This window comes from Nelusetta ayraudi, unplaced genomic scaffold (genome assembly GCF_046127955.1).
Source record: "Nelusetta ayraudi isolate G7.1 ecotype Tasmania unplaced genomic scaffold, CSIRO-AGI_Nayr_v1 ptg000048l, whole genome shotgun sequence".
Lineage (NCBI taxonomy): Eukaryota > Metazoa > Chordata > Actinopteri > Tetraodontiformes > Monacanthidae > Nelusetta > Nelusetta ayraudi.
The window spans coordinates 12,277,186-12,300,147 of record NW_027466098.1 but is presented as its reverse complement, the minus strand read 5'-3'; the positions used below and the strand labels follow the sequence as shown (position 1 = coordinate 12,300,147).

Below are 22,962 nucleotides of genomic sequence, written 5' to 3'. Positions count from 1 at the left end.
CAAAAATGCATGTGATGGAGACAGTAGGTAGCATATTGAGAGTGCCTATTCATGAAATGTTGAGGGCAACGAGAGTAGCAAGACCAATGAGATAAATGAGGACGGCTTTTTCGAATACGTTTTGTTGCTCCGATGTCAAAGCAGCCTGTTGGCTGACGTGAAGACATTTTATTTTTTGCCATAGAGTTGAAAATAAAGTGACATAATTAAAGGTCAGTTAACGTAAGTCTTTGTGGATTTTCTTTTAAAGAATATACACTTTTCAAATGACATGTTAACACCAATTAGCTAAATTTTCAACAGGTAGCTGAGCAAGGCTATTTTTCCTTTAGCCTCATTTATTTATTTATTTTTTTTTTTTTTATTTCTTTCTAGTTATTTTCAACATCTTCGACCTAATATGGAGATATGCTGCCCCCACCTGTCAGGACGACCGCATCGCACGTTAAGTGCAGCTTAGGGGTGTATTGCCATCTTATCTGAGGCTCTTATCTAAGGCCTTTGCGTGCTTTAAAGTCCTTTATCTGTAGGTGGCAGCAGATATCAAAAGCAGATTCCTAGTCCCGGCTTTGTTCTGCTTCTTCTACTAGATCCAGCAAGTTCTCAGTTCAAATGGCTTTCATAAAATCTACAATTATTAATAACATTTTGACATTGATTGTCATATTTTTTGGGACAAACACAAGTAGGAAAGCAGCAAAGAGAGAGCAGCATTCAATCAATATGTTGGAATTTAGATGGAAAAGAAAAAAAAAAGATCCTGCATCTCTATGAAGCTTTGTAATAGAATAGAATAGAGCAGAATAGAATAGAATAGTGTGTGTTGAAAAGTAGAATGTTCTATTTCAAAGTGTTCAGGATGGTTACAGCAGATGCAATAAAAAGGTGTTTTGGAAGAAAAATATTTTTTGGAAGTCTTTTCCTTGTCATCAGGGAACCACATTATATTAAGTAATTTATAATTAAGCCTCATAATTGGTTACCCTATGAGTCCATAAACTGAGAGCTCACAATTTTAAAGCAAAAAACAAACAAATATTATAACAATAAACCAACATACTTTGATCTGAGGGCGACATTCAGGCATTGTGTTTTTGGGCGTGCTGCTACTCAGCGGCGTGTAACAATGCCTCCTCAGAGATTTCTTTTTTTTTTTTTTTTTGCATTCCGGTTTATGTTAATGAGTCGGAGGTACAGTGTTGTCACTGATCTGGCAGCAGAACACTTAACTCTCAGAGGAGCTAAGCCTCCTTTGTACTTGCTGAAGACATCTGGCGGTGACAGCTTATGTCTACAGCGGTGACGACAAGCTCGCCGCTCCACGGTATTGTGCAAATCTTGTGCAAAAAGAATTCAATCTTTATGGTGGGGCAAGCCGTCCAGAATTGGACACTGCATCCTCTCTGTCGGCTGTTACATAATGAATATGCATATGGCCAAGTCTGTGTGTGTGCTGATGTGTGTGGTTGTATGTGAGCTTAGTCACACTCCTCCACATCTCTGCCTGAGCAGATTAATATCTGCAGTCCACAAAGGAGGCCTGTGTGCCTCGCAGGACAGACTCATAGGACAACGAATCTCCTGTCTGACAACAGCATCTTGCACTCATGCAAACCGATATGCACCCCTCAGTTCACAACTGACTATTTGGGCACTGGGGGTGTAATTCAGTGAGGGGGTCATGCACGGAGCTTTGTCAAAGCCATGAATCTAAAAGCAGAGAACATTAAACTAGATGGCTATTTGCTTCTTTTATCACAGCTTTTTTTCTAAAGCCTACTTCTAAGGTTTTCATGAGGGACAATGCTGTTAAAAGAAAGACGTGGAACAAAGGACAATAAAGCTTTGTTTATAATTGCCTGTTCCGTTAGACCTTGTCACAGCTTTTTTTGTTTTGTTTTGTTTTTACGAGCCTGCTGATCCATAAACGACAACACACCTTGCTTTGTTTGCCTAATTTTCATTTTGCCTGATTTGGAATTGATTTGTTTGATACCTGCTGCAGGAGACGACGTGAGGGAGCTGCTGGTCTCCTGAAAACGACAACAACCGCTCATTACGGCTTCTCTTGTTTGCTTTCCCGCAAATGCCCACTTCCGCTGCGCGCGTAGTACGCAGAGGTGCCTGCTGCACGACTGACCTCCACTTGTGTCTCATGACCCAGAAACCAGCCTTGGTATCGGCACTGTGTATTCTGTTAGAGGAGTGGGGGAGGTTTGAGTGGTTATTTTGAAAACTCCTACACTGGAGGATGTTCACGTGTATCATCTTCACGAAGACAAAAAAAATAAAAAATAATCTATACAAACAGTATGGCTGGTGCAGGCATGCTGACCGTGAAGGGATGCACGCTTGAAATAGTAACAGACACGACACAGTGGCAATAACTAATTCAACAACGGAACGGGAAAAAATAAACACAGAATGCACGTGTGAGTGTGTGCATGTAGGCGTGAGCTTCAGAGAGTATGCATGTGTGGACACGACTCGTAATGGGTGAAAGAGGATGAGAGGAGGCAGGAGAGAGAGCAGGAGGCGCACTGTACGGAGAGAAGCAGAGCGATAGCGAGCAGAAAAATAACTGCAGGCAGTCGGCTGGTTGACGAACACTGGGAGTTTTTCTGTGCACGTTTGCAAAATGACCGCATTCCCCTCGTAGGCCAAAGAAAATGACACAAACACGGGGGGGGGGGGGGGGGGGGGGTTTCATCAGCATGTGCAATTCCGTGATGGCTTGAGCCACGAGGAATAGCGCCAAAACAGATCACAGCCATGCTTTGTGCAAAGGAAAGGGCAAGTTATGTGTTAGCACCACAGATGGACAGCACATTCGGGACTGATGCCACGTCCTTGCTTTTTTTTTTTGTCAGTTATTTTCTCAGAAGGGAAAACAGGTGATGGGGTGGAGGGGTGGTGGGGCAGTGAAGATGATAAGGGGCTGAGCCGGAGCTCTTATGTAAAAAAAAAAAAAAAAAAAAAAAAAAAAAAAAAAAACAGCAACAGTAACAGCAACAACAACTTCATTTATTTAGTTATTTTTTTAAAGAAATTATTCGATTTGGCCAGTTTTCCAATTAAAATAATACGCCTCCACTCAAGCCTCTCGGTAATTAACACAAAATTATTTGGCTGATAGGAATTCAGGACAGTAATAACCGTAAATAATCACTAGGCTTGCGGAATTTATTATCTATATCCTTAAAAAAAAAAAAAAAAAAAAAAGAAATCCCCCTGAGAACTTCTCGGCGGTATTGGAACGTTTTTCGCAAGTGGCACAAAAAAGATCACGCAAGTACAAAAACAAACCTCATCAGCTTTTCTGACCTGAGCCCGCGCTGAATAAAACACTAAGGTATATTTTGGGCCGGACGTTTTTAAACGAGTGAGTCATCGGCTGAATCATACAATTTCTATGTGCGACGCCGAGAGCAGGAAACGCAAGGCAACGCCCCTCCCCCCTCCCCCCCACCCCCCGCTCGCCCTCAACCCACCCAGTCAGACTCTCTGCTGCCCTTCACCCTGCTTCGACCTCGCAGCGCACATATGCGGCTCGGGAAAAGGAGGGCGGAAAAAGCGAGCAAGAATTACGCAAGTGCATTCAGCGCAGCGCGTTTTTGTAAGCCAGTCTCTCAGACTGATAAGAGTGAATTATTAGATGCTGGCCAACAGCGCAAATCAAAGGCAAGCTGGGCACTCGGGGTGCAAAATACAGCAGCTCTTTTCCCTGCTGCGCCAGCAAACAACCATCTCTTCCACTGCCTCACTGTTCTCTCAGGTGCAGTTCATTTTGCACCCCAAAAAAAAAAAAAAGTGTTACATAACACTCTGGTCATTGGTGTGCTTTCGAGAAGGTCAACAGCGTTCTTTCCATTCAGTTCTGTTCGCGACAATGCCTCATGTTAAGTGGCAATAACTGTACAAGGGGGTAGCAACAATGCTGGGTTCTTACTAAATGCAAAATCACCTCTCATACACATATTGTGCCGTGAATAATTTCCACTGATAGTCTGTATCTAGAAGTAATGTATGTTGCCATGGCAATCCACTTCAGCTATATTGATCAATATGTAATATATACAGTAAAAGTGCTGTAGCTGTAAAGATGCTGAGGTCCAGTGTGTCTGACAAGCTTGGACATTTAGTCATAGGTATTTCAATGATAAAAGAAGAACTTGCATACTTATTACAATTTACAAATAGTACAGTAATATTTTAATAGCAAGTCTGCTTCTGTGAGCCAGTAAATTATTAATTTAGTACAGCTTAACAAAAATAATGATCCACACAAGAGGGACAATTAAAGTAAGTACATTTTTCCACATGTAGGCTCTTTTCTTCACTGATAATTACCAAATTCGCTGAGCAAAGTGGGGGAAAAAACTAATATAATGATAATAATATAAAATGAATATTACCTTGGAAATCCATGATAAGAATATTTATAAGACCAAACTATGTGTTGGGTGGTTGAATGACTTGAATCTCTGTGGAGAGTTGGGAACTCTGGAATTACTCAGAGCGGAGTTGGGAACTCTGGAATTACTCAGAGCGGAAGCAGTTTCAAACAGAAGGCTTGGTGGCAGTAGGACCCCCTCAGTCCCTAGAATCCATAATTTGAAGCGTAAACCAAAGGAGAGAACAGAAGGAAATGTAATTCTGACTATAAATATAATAAAACAGGAAGGAGACCCCATGCCTTTGTAACAACTTCAATGACCTGTTCTTATTAGCAGAATAAAGCAGGCATATATGGGGGGAGGGTTTCCACAATATTAGACGATTGCCTCTCCCACCTCGCTCATTCGTTTCAGTGTTACATCCCAGGTAGTGTTTACAAGACGTGACTGACATCTGCACTGACGCAACAATAGGGGTATTTCCCCATGACGTCGTTGTAGATGTTTTTTTCTTTTGAGATCCGCGCACTACTTTCCTGGAGCGCCCGTATTACGCCCGTGCGCATTAATCTACGTGCGTGAAAAGGCTCCGCTTGTCAGTCAGACTTTGAACGGAGCACTGGCGCTCATCATCGCCGCTAATCTCTGGCCGCTGCTTGTCGTCACTGACGGTGCTGCTGCCGCCGCCGCCGCCGCTGCTGCTGAAAGTTATCACCGACCCGCTCAGAAATAACACTGACGTAGGCTAGGATGAGCAGCCGCTGAGACAGGCAGGGACACCGGGGGGAAGCGTAGTAAAGGGACCGAGCGGACGAAACGTTAGCTTGCGCCGTGTAACGGTCACGTTTGTCGGGAGTTGCGATGGTCCAGTTAAGGGATATTTTTCTAGCCTCGCTTCTTGTGGGCTGCACAGGTAAGAGCATCTTTGTTTGTTTGTTTGTTTTTTTTTAAAAACACATTTACACAAAATAAAAATGTGCCTTATGAAGTGCGTCGAGCATCCAGTTTGGAGCGGTGAACTATCCTCGGTTACAGAAGGCTTGCCATTCTCCTCCCGGGTCGCCCCTCTCCCCTCTTCCGAAGGCGCCGTGTGTAGCAGGTGCAGCGGTAACCTTAACGCTGCTGCGACCGATGCTAATTAGCTTACTGGCGATCCATAGGATCTGTGCCCCTTTTTTTTGGTGAAGTAAACCTGGCTTGCTTGTATTTATTTTTATTTCAAAAGTGCAAGCTCCTGTTTTCTTCTGGACACTCACGCGCAAACGCGCACTGCGAACGCCCCTTGCGTGACCAGCCCGCGGGCTTAGTTATCCTTATTCTGCATTAAATAAAACATGACGCTTCAGAAGGGACGGACATTTAAATCACGTGAGCACGAATGGCGGTGATATTTTTCTCAGCGTCGTTGTGGTGAAATATTATTTTCAAAACAAAACAAAACAAAACAATAAAAAAAAAAGAGAGACGTGCTTGCAACGAGGGCGTATGCTAAGAATTTTCTGAGGCATTTTCATAGCGATGGGCTCGCCAGTCCCAGGGAAGATTGATCGTGTTTACTGGGGGAGGGGGTTGGGTTGCGATGCTGGGCTCCTTGCATGCGCGCGCGGGCGCGCGTGCACGCACGCACGCACACACACACACACACACACACACACAGCCTTATGGGTCGAGTCACGTTCTGTCATTTAAAGGTACACTGTGCCAAATGGAACACTTGCTACATGTGCAATGAATTAAAAGGAGCGGGGCGCTAACTGTCAATGGGTGTTTATCTGGAGGGGATGCCCGCAGAAGCCTTTCAGCGATTGTTGTCTTGTCTTGTTTATTTATTTGCGCTCTGGCACAGTGATGCGGAGCGAGCGCAACTTCTACACTGAATCATCTGTTATGTAATCTGATGCGGCGATAAAGGCTTTGAAATGTGATCCTCTAAGTTGGTAAAATGTGCGTTATGTAAGTTCAAATGGAGAACGTTGTGTGTCACATTCAATGAGAATTTGCAATGATCCTTTTTGCTGTATTTGCTTCTTCTTCTTTTTTTTTTTTTTTTTAACTGTGATCAAAATCAGTAATTGGACTTGCCAGATACTTGGGGTGGGTGTCGTGCTCGCGGCCGGCCACTCTCCAGATCAGGGTTTTTCGTGGGATAGCCTTTTAATCCTTCACGTACAATCCAATACGTGCAGGGGTGATCCTCATGCAGAGTGGAGTGTTTATTGCATTGTAACTGTAATGCAGAGTCTCCTGGGATTTTACATTGAAATGGATTTGGTTCCCTCGTGGGACATAATAAAGCAGACACTAAGATTAATTTCACATTTTTTTATTTTTTTTTTACGAGCGTACCGCCGAATATTCTGCAGCATACTAAAAAAGGGAAGCTGTCTATAGGCCTCTTGAAACCCTCTAAGTGAAACTACTTGTTTAATGGATCCCGTAGGTGAGAACTCAATATAATGACAATAAAAGTAGTAGCAATGGGCTGTGATACACTCCTCCAAAATAGAAAGCATAGTTTCTGCATAATTTGCTGCTGCAGATGAAAGAAATCTGTTTCACAAGTAGAGACGATCCAAAATGCCTTTTAGCCACAACAGTTCCAACATTGAAGTGCCTTTTTCTTTTTCCTTTTAACATTGGCATTATTCTGACCATTGTCAATGCAGAATTCCTGGCATTTATTGTAATTTGCAAGAAAAGATTGACCATGATGAAGTGTTACCTAGTCATAGATTATTTGTTATATTGTTTGTAATCTTGAGGAACTGAATTCAAACTTCTCTTCTGGAAACTTAAGTGAGGATCTGAAAAGCACATGATAGAAAGTGTCCACAGTTAAACATGGTGACTCATACATACCAAACTACCCTCTTCCAACACACCATATGCCGATGGTGGTAGAAAGAGGATTTCACCCAATGCCAGAACAAATTAAGCCCGCAGTGTCTATGTACTCAAGGTTTTTTTTAACAAAGACATAATAGGCTTAACTCATCTTACTTAATAAACTTGACAACTTAACCCTAATGCTTTCCAGTGTGTCAATCAAATGGAAATGTGTCGGCTACTTTTGTGAATTGTTAAATCATTTTTTAAAAGTTAGTTAGGATGCAGACAATTACTATGTTCAGAGTTGAGGCATATATGACTCAGGGCCGGGTTCGCCATTTTCCTCCCCCTCTATGATAACGACCACATGATGTATGAACACGTTCAACTTCTTGTCATAATTATGAATTGATTCTCTTCAAACTCATAACTTAAATGTAGGAGAACCTCAAAGCCACACGTATCCTACACCTAATGAAATATGGCCCCGGGAACTCAAGAGTAAAAGAAATTAAGCAAAGCGGGGCAAGATAAACGATTAGTTTCAAATCTCCTTGCAACACATACGATTAATCAGCGACCTGCCTCTCGTGCTAGCGCTCCACCGAAGAGAAAAACCACGGCTGCGGGGGGGTTTACAGTGGAGCACTTCGCCCCTGCTACGTCATCGCCTGGGACCACAAGGTCACGATGACGTAAGACTCGCCACGCTGTTTGTGTTACCAAGCAAGATGGAAGACGCAGGCTGCGGTGACTGCGGGCCAGACTTAGCAAAGCGTCCGGCCTTCTTACGTCTGATTTAGCGTGGCGAGGATGGGGGGAAAACAACACTGCCGGGAGCAAAGTCTGCAGTCCAGCAGCTACATCTTGATAGAGCTGTTCAGTCATTTGGATTTATGTGGAAGACCTCGCTCTTCATATCTCTTGCCCCCAAAAATAAGTTGCGAGCCTTAAGAATATGATTCCATCGCTTGTCGCGTTCATGTTTACGATCGATTTGTTTACACGGTTGTTTTAATCTTTGCGCAGAGAGCGTTGCGAAATGTTCCTTCGTTAATAAGACCAATGATTCAGCAATTCAGCACGGTCCCACCTCTCACAGTGGGTGTGTATCATTAGGGCTGCATTCACTATTGATTTTGATCTGCAATTAATCTCTTTTTTTCCAATTAGTTGGCCCCGCCTTTAGACTCACTAAAATCACGGCCAAGATTCACCAGCGTCTGTGAAAAATCCCCTTATTTTCTTTGATAGAAAACCCTCCAGGAGAGAAGAAAGCAGTCGAGCTTAGTACTCAGGTCATGGTTGACTGCAGTTAAATAAGTTTCATTTGCTGATAGTGTGCTCTCAACTTCAAGTTGGATCGTTTATTTGCACATATGACACTTCCCTTCTCACCGCAGAGAGAGAGAGAGAGAGAAAAAAAGAAAACACGATTTGTTGTTTTTAGGAGTGGCCATGTCCTGTCTGCTGCCACAACACCACCTGGTTTCAAGCAGTGTCTGTTGAGCCAGGATTGATCTCAGAAAGGAGCTAATGATGGGAAATGCAACTACTCAGCTGGGAGTTAATTTCTGGAAAAGTGACTCAGCTGTGCTTGTTTTAGAAAATTGTAATCATTCAGGCTCGTAAATTCACCCAATTCCCGTGATTGTGAGTCAGTGGATTAGCTTTTGGATGCTGCGGTTTTATTTACCATCAGGAGGCGGAGGAGTGGAGAGACACGGGTTTGGTCGAAGCCAGGACCGCTTGACTCTTTTGTGATGGAGAGTAGATCGGACAGATCCAGGTCTGGGCGAGTTGAGAGGAGATGCATTGCCTAAGGACGCTAAAAAGATGACATTACACTTGCACGTGACCCTGCAAAGCACTAAGGACAGAATATAAACATTCTGTCCGGAGGGTTCGCTCACAGAGGCGGCGGCACAGGCTTGAGTCGCTCTTTGTTCGTGATGAGCCTCTGTGTTTGCAGCATCCTGATGTTGCTCCTCTGCTGTCTTAGTTTTTACTCTGTGGATTATAGACGCTTAAGAGGACTTGATTCTCACACTCTGTGTCATTCATTAAGTTAAAAAGGGATCATCATCTTATTCTGAAAAATGTTTTCACAAACATAGAGCCAAGTATTTATATCTTATACTGCGATGTGACAAACGAATGTGTGCAGTTAAAAATGCACCAAACAATGTACCTTGATAGCCAGTATTCCGCAGCAAACTACACCCAAGACCAAAGACGAAAATGAATAGACATACTAAAAAGGAACTAAAATCAGAACAGTTTTTTCACCCGTCATTCACATTTTTCTCCATCCATTTACCTCAGACTGTGTAGCACTGTTGAAATCGGCAAAATTTGTCGCATTCAAGTGTAAATAAAGATAGATTTCCCCAGCTCCTTGGCTTGTTATGAACTCAGCATTCCTCCTGACTCATCCTTCTGCCTTTTCTGTGTGTCTTATTTGGACTTATTTCGGAGGTGGCGGGGAGAAGCAGGACTTGCGTGACTAAAAAGTGAAACCTGGCCACATTTTGGTTTATGGTGCCGTCTGGAAGATTTGATTCTGACAGTCGAAGTAATGTACCTTTTGCTTGCATGATTCCATGTACAGCCTCTTCCACACCTTAACTCCTGACAGTGCTTAGAAAAGCAGCTCGGACTGATGTCTTGAACGAACTTGTTCATACATGCAGCAGAAATTTTAAATTTTTAGATGAATCATCTGCATCTCTAAAAGCTCTGGTCAACAAGTGCCACAAAAAGTTTGCCGGAGTCATTATTTTACCTACATCCTGTTCCTTTAATCACTATACCGTTTTCCCCTTTGACTGCATTCAGAGACAAATACTCCACTACTCAGGCCATTCATCAGACTACATGGTTTATTCGAACTGCTATTTTATTAATGGGGCCGTTCTCCACCTGCCACACTGTTAATGCTGATAATTGCCAAGAGCTGTATTCTTCCCATTACTATAAGTCTTTGTGGCTGCGTGGCAACTATTTTAGAGGGATGATTGTAAGCGATGAAATGGCGCTGCACTAAAAATAACAGTCTTCGTATATCTGTGCATTCCACCAACATTTCCAATATGTGCCTGTGCGCGCGCACAAGCAGTATGGAGCATGGGAGAAACAAGAGCAGGAAGATACTCTGCAGCTGCTGACCACAATGTTGATGTAGTTCATTTATAATTGTATCACTGTGCACCGCTGGAACCCTAGGTTAAAAAAAAAAAAAAAAAATGCATCCCAGGTAGAAACGGTGCATGTGTGAAAAGGATGCACGACTGAGATTTTGCATCTTCACATCAACAAAATGAGTTGATTTGCGGTGGACATCCTCTAAAGTTTCGACGGGGGAGATTTCAACAAGTCGCTCAACTGGCCAGTTATTTGAAACGACACCTTGGGAGAATGCATTGGCTCTAGTGTATCAATGTTGAGGTTACCGCGGCCAATAAAACGTCCTCCCTCGTACATTTAGTCAACATTGTAAAAATGAATTTACACTGTGTTCAAATGTTTGCTAAATATTGGCAGGTGAGAGCCTGTTCTCAAACAACTGTTAAATGTTGGCAGGTAAAAGGCCCAGAGCAGCAGATTGGTGGCTGGAGTAATTATCACACACACTGACAACTTTCTCCACACCACAACTCACACGCTCGCATCGCAAGAGCTCAGGGAACATGCAGAAATTCACTCTTTTAAAGGGGACTACTGACAAACATCTGCTGCTCCCACACACACAGGAGGTCGTTTGATATTTCATTCTGAATATACCAAAGTGATATTCTTCATCCTGAAACACAAAAAAACAATGCAAAGCATCTTGAGAGTCCACATGTTCTTTGTAGATTCGTGCCTTTTGAGCACATCTAAAAATTGGATCCCAAATCTTCCCCGGTGCGTTCAAGGTGAATTTTCACCGAGTTGGAGCTGTCAACTTGTGATTGAATCACTTTGGACGTAGAGCAATAGCAGAGCTGAACAGGCTCTGAGTGATCATAGTCTGCCGGTGGCCTGTGCAGCCCCAGAAAGAATCAAAGAACTTCAAAATCCTTTCCCACCAAGGCTAGACAAAATTGTGTACCAGCATACAGATTTAGGACTGCACACAACTAAACTCACACTCGGGGGAAGCGTACAATATTTCTGAATTTAGAAAATGAGTCCGTGTCTCATCCTACTGTTACAAAGCAATATGCTGTTGGCGAGGATTTGGCTTTCAACTTCCATTATGTAGTGTGAAGGGAAGCAGCGTGTGTGTTCTCAAGCATTCATGCGAGTCATGGTGCATTCATTATTGAAACACTATAGGATACATCGCCACACACACACAACTGGGAAAAGTTGAATTGGTATGCCGCAGGCTTCCTTCCCATGAAGTTACCAGTCACCCTCAACACCACACAGCCATCAGTGCAAGTCAACGCCAGGCAGTTTTCTATAAAAAAAAAAAAAGAAGAAGCATGCGGTTCACAGCAGTGTCAAGAAAAAGCAGGTGAAGAAATAACTTCTGCAGGCTTATTCTGACACATATCAATATTGTAATACTTTCAAACTACTGTTACTACCTTTTTCTAGTTATAGTTTTGGTGATATTTAAGTGTAATGCATTTTTAATGCCTACTGTCCAATTGTTCATCAGAAAAGGAATGTTCCTATTAACAATGTTTGGGTTGAAAATCTTAATTTGTTGATGTTGATTCGAGGCCTTAAACAGAAAAAAATAAAAAGAAAGAAAGAAAAAAAAGTCTTCTTATACATCCCAATAATACTGGAGGATTGAGGTTTTAAATTTCTAAGTATTCTGAGGAGTGTCCTGCAAAGAGTGCAGCCCTTGAGTGACACTGATCCTGTTATCAGAAAGCTGTTATTTTCCACCTGCTGTGAGATCAAACTAAGAAAGCGCTACCTCTCGGAAGTGAAAGTGAGATCTGCACTGAAATAACGCCAGTGAATTCCACAGACACCACAGACTGCTGTTTAACTGACGCACTTAACAGATTTAATTCAGATATGATTTCTTTCCTTTTTTTTTTAAGTTTTCTTTTTTGCATTTTTTAAATGACGAAAGAGGCAAGGCAAGAATACTTAGAGGCTGCAAGGTCGTGCCTCTCTTTGTAATGCCAGCCTAAGACTGTTCATCAATAGGCATTACCTTCTCAAGAGAAACAAAATGATATATTTATAACTGTATTCCCTCTGAGTTACACAGGCCAAGTCATTGTAGTTTGAGTCTCAAGTCACCAGTATTTAATGGAGGATTTCATTCAGCAAAAGAGACTTGCCGAAAGACTGGGGACGGGAATTAGCTTTATCTCACCCTCATTTGTGCAGTGTAATCAAAAATTATGTTATGGAAATATTAATAATTTGACTCCAACGCACATTTTTACTTTCATTGCAAAGCCTTAAAAAGTTGCTGAGAAGAACTTTGAATGGATCAACTCACAGACTGAGAGAAATGCCATATTTCTTTTTGGCAAATCGTTTTAAAAAAACTCTTGATGGAACAATCATTCATCAAATGATAATGAGAATCTTTTATTCAACAGTCAGCCTGAAAGGAAGGGAAAATAGCCCATGTTCAGTTTAATTCATGTAATAGTGACATAATTGCATTGTTTTAAGAAAAAACAATATCTGCAAGCAGTTGCATATGCTGGACACGTCATGGCTCTCGGGCCTTGAGGCATTGTAGCGTTAATTATTATGGTAGTTCACAGCTGTTGTCTTGTCTTCTTGTCCAGTTTATTTCATTAAAAACTATTAGTGCTATTTTGCATGGAGTGAATTGTATTAGATTATATAGTTTTGGAATATTGCCGCACTTTGTTTGGTACAGTCTGCAGTGGTAACCACAAGAAATGTGATTACTGACGCCATGAAGTCGGGGGAATTGAAGAGGCTTTATGGGATAATTTCAAGACACAACATTAACAGGCAACATCATTGAAAGTTGGACCACGATGCCCTGCATCCAGAGACTTCCAGAAGGTCTAAAGCTCTAAAGAGCTAAAGGTCTAAAGCTCTAAAGATCTAAAAGGTTGGGCTGGTGAAATACAACACCAAATGATGACTTAATGAGAGGTGAAGAGCTCAGCTTCAAATATAACGGAAGTATCTTCTAATACTTTAATCAGTTGAATTAGCTTTTGATGATCATGCCAACACGCCACTTTTTGAGAATGAATTATTTATTGCCTGCTTTGCAATAGATATCTGAATAAACAGATTTAAACTAATTTGTAATCCATTATAGCACGTTTTAATGTTTCCATGAGCTGACACTGTCTTTCAATTAGCTACAAATATTGGTATTTGCTCCAAGTTTAAAAAACAGAAACTGACTATTCATGCAGTGAAAGCAGTTTCTCCAAGTGTGCCAAGGAAAGCGGGGAGCGTTCCGTCCTTCTGAATCCGCCGTTGTTTGTCTAAACTCTGTGTTTGTGCTGGTCTTTTATTCTATGCCACTAAGGCCTTCCCCTAAAGGATCTTCTCTCAGTATGACATACTGACTTGGGCTGCTGAGAGCCATGCTGCCCTCCCTGCCAACAGAAGCCGGATGTGTCATGGACCGCTTTGTACGTCTCCTCCACGCATGTCATAGAGTTCAAAAAGCAGAAGGCAAACCCTCCGACGCTAATGAAACATTAACATCTATAATGACTATAAACCGGCGCAGAGGCAGAGTATGTATGCTCCATTGTACGTTGGGATTGGCTCTTCAAAAGCCTAAAAAGGGGAATGAAGGAATGAAGAGGGATTTGCGCACTATTGTTGCTTATATAAGTTGTTAGTGCAAATGTGCAAGATGGCTTTCATTTGAATACATGCAGTGCATATGTGCAAGATGGCTTTCATTTGAATGACTGCATGACTATTTGTGAAAAATAAGATTGATTTTTACCTCGTTGCTTGTGGTAATCTTATGAATATTTGTGTGAAGACAAAATGCATTTATGGCTTTTTGTTTATTACAGACAAGAATGATTTTTTTTTGCATATCTCCTAGCAGCACAGTTGAAGAGTGCAGTTTACAAAAGACACGATGATAAACTAGAAATCCACAGCTTTCCGTGTCTCATTGATTCGCCGTTCGGAATTGAACCATGACTAAGGGACAAGTTTTGCATCATGAAACTCCAGAGGGGGAATAGAAAATTGACAGACTCAGATCCACTTCTTCTGCCATAAATCTGAAGAATCCTGAACAGATTGTCCCGTCAGTTCACAAGGTATTTACCAAAAAAAAAAAAAAGAGTTCCTCCTTTTTTCATATGTGCTTTAGACTAATTTTCTTTTCTAATTTTTCATTACTGCTAATTGTTTGTTGAACATTCCAGAAAAATAGTATTTTTTGATCCATGAACATGACTGACTGCACGTATGCTCCACACAAACAATGATTGTCATTCGTGTTCTCAATGGCATACCGGCAACTTGCATACTGACTCCCTATGGAGCTGGCTGCATGAGCACCATTAATGTGCAGAGTGGGTATGCAGAGGAAGAGCTGTTCTCTGCCTTATGACAGCGCAGGGCCACTCTTTCTGCCTGAATGGCTGGAGTAACAAGCAGTTAAAACACATTTTGACTGAACAAGGTCGCAACTTCATTTTACTAGTAGATGGAAACATTATGCCGGTAGCATTGAGGACTTTAAGGATCAGCTGCACTCGTAAGCATATCATATTTCAGCGGTATGAAATACTGAAAATTCAGTGTTAATGTTCCACTACTGAAAAGTAGATGCCAACTAATAATGTGCATTTCATATTCAGAACTTTGTCTTTAATATTATTCAGGCTATGAGTGCCAAATCGATGATTTACTTTCAGATGGTTCTAATATTTTTATTACATTGTGCATAACGGCAGTGCCTTGTCAATATTAATTAGTCAAAAATTGAGTATATTGTTGGCTTTGCGCTCAAAGAAAATATTTACTTAAATCTTAAACTTAATGATTCTGAAATCTTTAGAATATCAAGCCAACTATTATCCAGCTTTAATGTTTTGAATAATTGTGGTATGGAATCTAAGCAGAACAGAAAACTATTGGGGCATTGATGACTGCAAACATATGTGTCCCATCACTTTTTAATTGCACATTTACATTGCGTTTGTGGGAATATAAAGTTAGAAATAGCAGTAGGTGGTTTTTCATTGCTTGCACACCACAACAACCAATATGCTCAGCTCAGTGGCTTAAGGTGCCTGACCCTCCGCTGAGCAGACAAGGATATAATGTGACCACCAGTGTTGTAGACAATATCAAGTGATAAAGTAAGGACATGATACCCCAAGTGAGAGGATGTCCTTTTTGATATTTAATCTATATGGTGTTGTTTTTCTTTCTGGATTTACACAACCTTTTCAACAGGATGGCTTAGTATTGGTGTCCTGTCACCTATATTTTTCTGTTAACTGACACAGTGTCGGGAGCAGGAGAGTGGTTAAGGTTCAAAAGGCACGAAGGAGGAAGAGATTCTAAAGGCATAACATGATGGGTAACAAAGAGGAGCAGAGCAACACACAGTGCAGATGACACAGCCAGTTCAGCAAATTTGTTTTTCCCTGAGGTTTAATAAGCCGACTACTGCTTATATCCCCCTTGATAGATCCCAACCAAACACCCAAATCCTGACGGTAAATACACGCCTCACTTGCATCAGAAAGGCCAAGTTCACTTGAGTTATGTCTATAATTTGGGGCTGAGCCCGGCAAAAGGCGAAAGACCCAATTGTATTTGTAATGTTCCCTATTATTAGTATTGTGACAGTTTTCCTCATGTGTCTTCAAACCTCATTTTGCCCCTTTGAACATACTCAAAACGCACCAAATTTGGCAAGCAGGTGAGTACAGTATAGTTAAAAAAAAAAAAAAAAAAAGATAAAATGCATAAACAAAAACACTAGCTGCTCCAGAGCGCCACTTACAGGCAAAACACTTAAATCCAAAAGTGGCCAAAGGAAGGTCGTAGAGACATAGGACATAAACCCACTTGTTTGAGGCTTACATTTCATACAGTGACACACTTCAGTCACTGTGCCGGTTGCATTGCCTTTGTGTCCTTTCCACTACTATAGCCTGCTTCTTGCTGAAATGACCACCCTCTGGTTTCAAACTTGCCTAGCTGCTTTGTTAATATTTGTAGGTCAAAAAAAAAAAAAAAAAATTAAGTTCACCAAAGACAAGTCAGTTACAAAATATCTGCAAAGGCAGCTCTGGCTCTTAAATCGTTGTGAGTTCACTCCTAATAAATAAAGTACAGCCAAATTACTGCAGTGAGCATGAACATCTTATTACGTGGATAACGAGCGGCCGTAAAATCCCAAGGAAAAAAAAAAGAACAGCACTCTCCCACTTTAATTCATCATAACCCTGCTTTTAAGTGCCCGGATTAATTGCGACAGTGCTCTCCTACTGCAGAGATCTCCGGAGATCCTTAGCCCTAAGGAATAGAGTAGCCAAGTCTCTTGAGGCTAGCCCTGTCCCAGTGTCTATTTTTACAGCCCCGTCTCTGATTGGTCGACTGTGTATGTGCGTGAGAGAGAGAGAGAGAGACAGAGCAAGAGAGAGAGAGAGAGAGAGAGAAGGGAGAGGGAGATGAGGAGGGGGGAGTGTGCAAGCTCATGTTGTGTCATTAGGTACCTCTGCGCCATCTGTCGCTCTCCGCGGAGCCATTGTGGAAAAAAAGACCACGCCTCGTCATTCTGTGTCACAGAATGCAAAACACAACCTTGGGCTTTCCTTGCTCTTTTTGCACTGGCGGCAAGATAAAGACATGAAGTCACCGCAGGAGTCCAGCTTCCCAATTACCGTTTGATTGAACGAAGAATTGCAACCTCCCACCCCCATTGCAAAGTCTGGTTTGCAGATTTCATTGTCCGAGCTATGCTTTTGAACAGCTAATGGTCACGCATGTTAGATGCCCAATTTCCGAGCTCCATCCTGACCGTTCAGAGTTCTTGGAGGCAGGAACACGTCATTCTTAAACACGCCACCCATTACCAAAAAGCAGGTGTTTTAACAGGTTGTCTGTGAGTCGGGCCTTGACGAATCAGAATGAATTGTTGTCTCGACAAAAGTGCTAAATGATTGAATCACATTTGGCTGACTGAGAGACATCACAAATCAGCATATTTCTCATGCCTGACTGACTGAAAGTGTCCTACTTAGGACTTATCTGCCGAAGCCTCACATCCAGCTCAGAGGATGTTTTTAGACACGACCCAATCAACCCACTTTTCCAGGCCTTCCTCGTGGGTGGTGTCTCTCCATTTGGAATGCTCCTCTCCGTAATCACCAAACCAGCAGCTGTAAAATTCACACAACTGCGACTGCCTTCTGGCACCTGTTGAAACCTTATTGTCGTTATGCCTCCGCTTAGTCGGGTCTGACAACAGAAGTCATTCTTTTTTTTAATTTTTTTTTTTTTTTTTAAAAGGCCTCAGATTTTGGCCTGTATTCTCAGTCATGGCTAGAGGTGAAGAGTTTATCTGAACCTATCAATCGACATCACTCATGCTCATCTAGTCAGCGGCATGACTTTGTTAACAATGACTTGGGATTCTGCTGAAGAGCATACCGCTGTTGTCTCGGAATGCAAATGGCGTGCTGTTAGGGCTTAGCATAATGAGATGTGGCATGGATTAATAAGGGGCATCAGGGATGGCCTTGAATATCACAAACATGCTACAGGAGGACCGGAAGGGCCCTGGACAGGCAGTGTTTAAATGCTTTTCCACATCATTAAAGACATTTCTAATTACTATTCGGCAGTTTTAATCAGTGTTTTTTTTAATTTTTTTTTTAGCTTAGTTCTTGAGCGCTAAATAGGCTTGATTGCATTTCTTTGTCTTTTAAGATGTGGAATGAATGTGCTTTGCTTTTTGGATTGCAGGTTGTTTCGGCAAATTTAGCGACCACTTTAACCGCTGCCGAAGTTTCAAGAGATCTGATGGTCTGATTGATTAATCCACTTGCTATAATTTGTGTTGGCCCACCTCGTTGTCACTGCACAATGCAGATTAATAACAATGGTTTTTTTTCACCCACCGTTCATTTCTCCTTAAAAAGACAAGCATTCACTCAGACAGGGAAGAGGAATAGCTCATCAGCGACACTATTTTGATGCACAGCCTCTGTTTTGCCTTGAGCGCTGGCTCACAGTTTGAATGTGTGCGCAGTGGTCAGAGAGGAGAAAATCTGCAGACTGGAGACGGCCATCTGAGGCTTCGCGGTTGCCAGCGCGGGACGTGACTCTTGCTTATTTACTGGCGACGGCAGAACTTAGCGGGCCATGTTTGTTGGCAGGTGGTCATTTCAGACGGTGGTTAGACAAGGTGGCAGCCCGTTACGTATGCGGCTGACTGTTGGTGGCAGCCGATCAAACTGGAGGCTGCCGCCAACTGTTTTCCAACGTGGTAAGTGAAAGCAAAAGATGCAGCCACACAAAGCTAACACTGATTACCTCTTCCAGGATAGGTTTTGGCTTTTGACTGTTCTTTTGTGCGGGTATTTTTTTATTTTTTTTATTTTTTTTTGTTGAAACAATTACCACTGTCAGCTTGTTAACCTTTTACAGTAACAAGCTCGTGGCGCTCCTTATCTTAATGGCGTGCTGCAATCCAATTAGTGGCGATCTGTCATCGTTTCTAATGGCCCGGCATCATATTTCAGCATCCTACGGGCCGCTTCAGACGAGGACGCACACGCGGTGCCATCCTACACGGCATAATGAGCACTCAAGTGCTGCGCCGCCTCTCTGCCCTGCCCCTGCCTCTGTCTGGCTGTATGTGAAATGGTACATTCTTTCTTATTGATCCTTCCTGGTGGAGTCACAGGCAGGCTTATCCGGCCCGGCCCGGCCTGTCTGCCTTCTGAAAGGACACACAGTAAGGGCTGTGTGTCTCTGCCAGGCCTCAGTCTTCTGTGTCATCCAAGGCAGCTTGTGGCTGAGTGGTCATTGTGGCCCTCTCCCCCTCCCTTGTGCCCTCCTGCCCTCTGAGGCCAAACAGTTAATTAAAATGTAATTGAAAATAAAGTAAAATGTGGCGCGACCTTATCTTTTAAGTTGCTGTCTTGTTTATTTGCGTGAGGCATTTTAAAAAGCCAATTAGCATTAAAATGTTCGCCGTGCCCACAAAAATCATATCCCGATGCCGAGGAGGAGCACGGTGGTGTGATATCTACCCTGGCAAAATGTCCATTACTGTTCGACTCTTTTTTTTTTTTCCGTCAGAAATTATATGTCACCGTTTCTGCTCTGCCAAAATTATGACAAACGTTGCAAGATTTTTTTTCTTTCTTTTCAAAACAACAGCCGGTCATTTCAGACCAAATTGTCTCTTCCATCCACCTGCCGCATTTTCAACTTCATCGTCATTATACCAGTAAGTGAGGCGTGACAAATCTGCGTTTAAGTCCAGCAAAACCTCAAGATTGTCCTCCCTAATAGGAAAGGAACACTTGGGTTGTGGTCTCTCGGCAAGGGAGCGTGTTGTGGCTGGAGCTAACAAGGTGGTGACAGTCCGACCACTGTCTTTATCTTGATTAGTCTCTCAAGAGACGGCCCTTTTCCTGCGACAGTCTGCGGGTGATTCATTGTGCATCATCTCAGTCATTTCTTTATCCTACACAGACTCCCCATTCTTGTGCACAGTCGCCACAGTGGTCTCTGGCCAGGAAGCAAACTGAAATCATCCAGCACATTTCCAAGAATTCACTCCCTCACCCCTCCAAAGAAGCTTACCGTTTCACTGTGCACATCTTTTACAATAGCTGGGTCTGACAAGTCTCCAGCCCTCACACACACACTTATTTCTCCACTTGAAACCAGAGACCGTGAATACAAACAATATGTTTTGTTTCTGTTTCCATTTGTTCTTCATTTACATCAGCGCCGTCTTTCCCTGAGGCCGTGTCAATTCTGTCTTTTTTTTTTTTTTTTTTTTTTTTTTTCGTGCGCTAAAAATTGTCATGGCAATTTAATAACGGGCCTTTAATCTTGTTCCTCCTCAGAGACTCCCTGGTTCCCTTATACGTCACGTATCCATCCCAGGACACTGCCGACATTTTCAGCAGTGACAATACTGAGTCTTTACTGGAGTGTGCAGCGGTGCATCATGTGGCACAGACACTCAGCTGTCCCAGTCTCCGCCTTTTGTTTTTGTGGTGCACAGCTGAGGCAGATGCTAAGGGGCACTTGCAATAAATTGTCTAAATTAGAGCAAAATCTTTTTGCCGCTGGAGTGCAGTGCAACTTAGTCCACTGAGTCACAGATTACTACCATCAGTAGAGAGGAGGAGGATGTATGTTGCCCAGAGTGGCATATTCTCATTCAGAGGAGCTTCCTTTAAATTCTATTCTGGCTGTTCTTTGAGTCATGATGTTACTCAAGACTATTGTAGTATTTTGTTACTTGCAGACTGTGTGTGCAAGACATAATCAAATGGGTTCTCCCAGTTTAAAATGGTGCAAAACGCCTTGCATTGCAGTCGGCAGGAAGTAAGTAAACTAGTAAATGTGTTATTTTCTTTGCAACAGATTAAAGTGGCCTGTTCCACATTCAGTGCACTCCTAGGATTTAAAACTTAAAAATAATAATATAAAAGTGTCTTCTCTAGAGAACAGTAATTGTATTTTCCACAGTATGTTGATGTCCAAATAATCTACTGTGTTCATATTTAAATAGCAAAGATAAAAAAAAAAAAAAAATGAAAATGCAACAGCAAAATACACTTTGAAGTAAGTTTGCTATTTTTATTTGTGCTTACAGCTATGAGAACTCAAATAACTTATATGGGTCATTCAGTTCAGTTAGTTTTTCGTATATATTTTTTTTTAATGATATTGAGACAATCAGTCTCTATCAGTCAATTGATCAGTAAAAATAATCGATTTTCAATCAAATTGTGACAAAGAAAAATGGAACTCAATAAGACATTGTTCTATTGTTAACAGAGCTGCTCTATTGCATTGGTTCAATGTTGCTTTGTTTCCAGTACATGATTTGATTACACTGGCCAAATGTGAGGATCCTCAGGGAATCAAGTGACTTTGAGTAAATGTGAAAGTTTTTAGATTCAGTTGAGCATGAATGTCATTTTGGCCTTTTATCATGTGGGCCATTGGTTCACAAAAATGGGAAGTAATGCATGATGATTATTTGGATGAAAAGTATATGAAATAATCACCAATTATTTTAAATGTTGGTGCTTCCTTTTGGTTTGGCATGTAGCTATTTCTTTTAAACCCAGAGTACACAGATTAGCTTTGATTTGCAGCCATCTGTGGTACAGCCTTATCATATTAGAAAACCAAAAGACAGATGAAAGGCCTCTGTTTTAAGACCAGATATTATAGCCATTTAAATCAGAGTTTAGCTTTTCATCTCAGACTCCAGTGGCGCCGCCACGAAATGATTTAATTGTCTGACTGTCCAGAATTGTTTAACTGGCCAGAAAACAACATACCCCTGTTCCTGACCCCCGCAGCCTCCCTGTTTTGTAGCCTCCAGCAAAAACCCTCAATTTCAGCCTTCTGTTAAAAATTGAAGCTTTTTTTTTGTACCTCCTACGTGTTTGCAAGGGGACAAAACCAGGGTGGCAAAGTGGTGCTTTCAGAGGCGGGAACAACCAACCTGCTTGGGGTGTTGTCACTAACCTGGCAGAGCTATCTGTGCCTTCCGTGACCAGTGAGATCACAAAGGGTGGATTTCCAGAACCGCAGGTCTTAGCAGCTTTTAAATGAAAAACGGAGCATGCATGTTTGAAGCATATTTGGACTTCATTGATTGGCTAGAGAGCCGTTGCATATTTGATGGTGCTGCTTGTACCCTGGGAATTACTCTTTCTCCGAAAATTTCACAACATGATCGCTCTTCATATAGAGCTTTACTTCAAGTTTGAGTGTGCCAGAGTGCAAACTCAGAGACGTTAAGGCACTACATGTATGTCGAGTGCTCACAGGCAGTTCTTAAAGGTCTACATTTCCACTTCCTGTGCTTAGGGACATGGCCCGCTGACAATCAAAGAGGCTCCGCACAGAATCTGAAATAGTACCACTGCAGCATCTCCAGGTTTTACTTGTTGAAGTTTCCATAGAATTAACTCATCATCCACTGTTAGCTGCAAGACAGCCTTTCTCCAAAGCACAGGCATAAAGAGAAGAAAAATGAAGAAAGGTGAAGCTGCTTTGTGTTCAGCACAGTAGGGGCAAAAGCAAGGTTTCGGTAGACTGTCGATACATTCAAAGTTTTTGTTTGTATCCTATAACCACAGGAGACCTTGGAGTGTCAGAAGTAGCACTTCCTGCCACTGAAGGCAAAGGTCTCAATGTGAATTTGTGCCATGTTTATTACAGCCTTTTAAATATAAACAGTAGCTCCTTGGAGGCTATACTGCTGCAACTCGTTAGATCGCAGGGAACAACTCGGGAGAGGAGAGAGAGAGAGAGAGAGAGAGAGAGAGAGAGAGAGAGAGAGAGAGAGAGAGAGAGAGAGAGAACGATGATGTCAAAATATGGGGAGAGGGGAGAAACATGTTGCCATAGAAACTGGTAGAACCTAGTATCCGTGGTTGAAAGACATGAGCAGCAAGCAAATAGTCCCTCGTTTCTTAAAAGTAGAATCCTGAATGTAGCCACCCAAGCTGTGCAAAGTCTTTGTGGGCCTGGGATGCCGTGACTAAGCTGTGAAGAAAGTGTTATTATAATAACTGAT

At 42.1% G+C, this 22,962-nt stretch overlaps 1 protein-coding gene across 5 annotated transcripts in view; it reads left to right on the top strand.

The window, feature by feature from the left end:
• The first annotated feature begins 4,690 nt into the window (after positions 1–4,690).
• Positions 4,691–22,962, top strand: part of ncam1b (neural cell adhesion molecule 1b) — a 64,747-nt gene continuing 46,475 nt past the window's right edge. For 2 of the 5 annotated variants that reach the window (XM_076036358.1, XM_076036361.1), the window contains exon 1: positions 4,691–5,310. In XM_076036358.1, coding sequence (XP_075892473.1) covers positions 5,259–5,310 — 52 coding nt within the window. In that variant the 5' untranslated portion in view covers positions 4,691–5,258. The remainder of the gene's footprint in view (positions 5,311–22,962) is intronic. The other 3 variants (XM_076036360.1, XM_076036359.1, XM_076036363.1) reach the window with 2 other exon arrangements.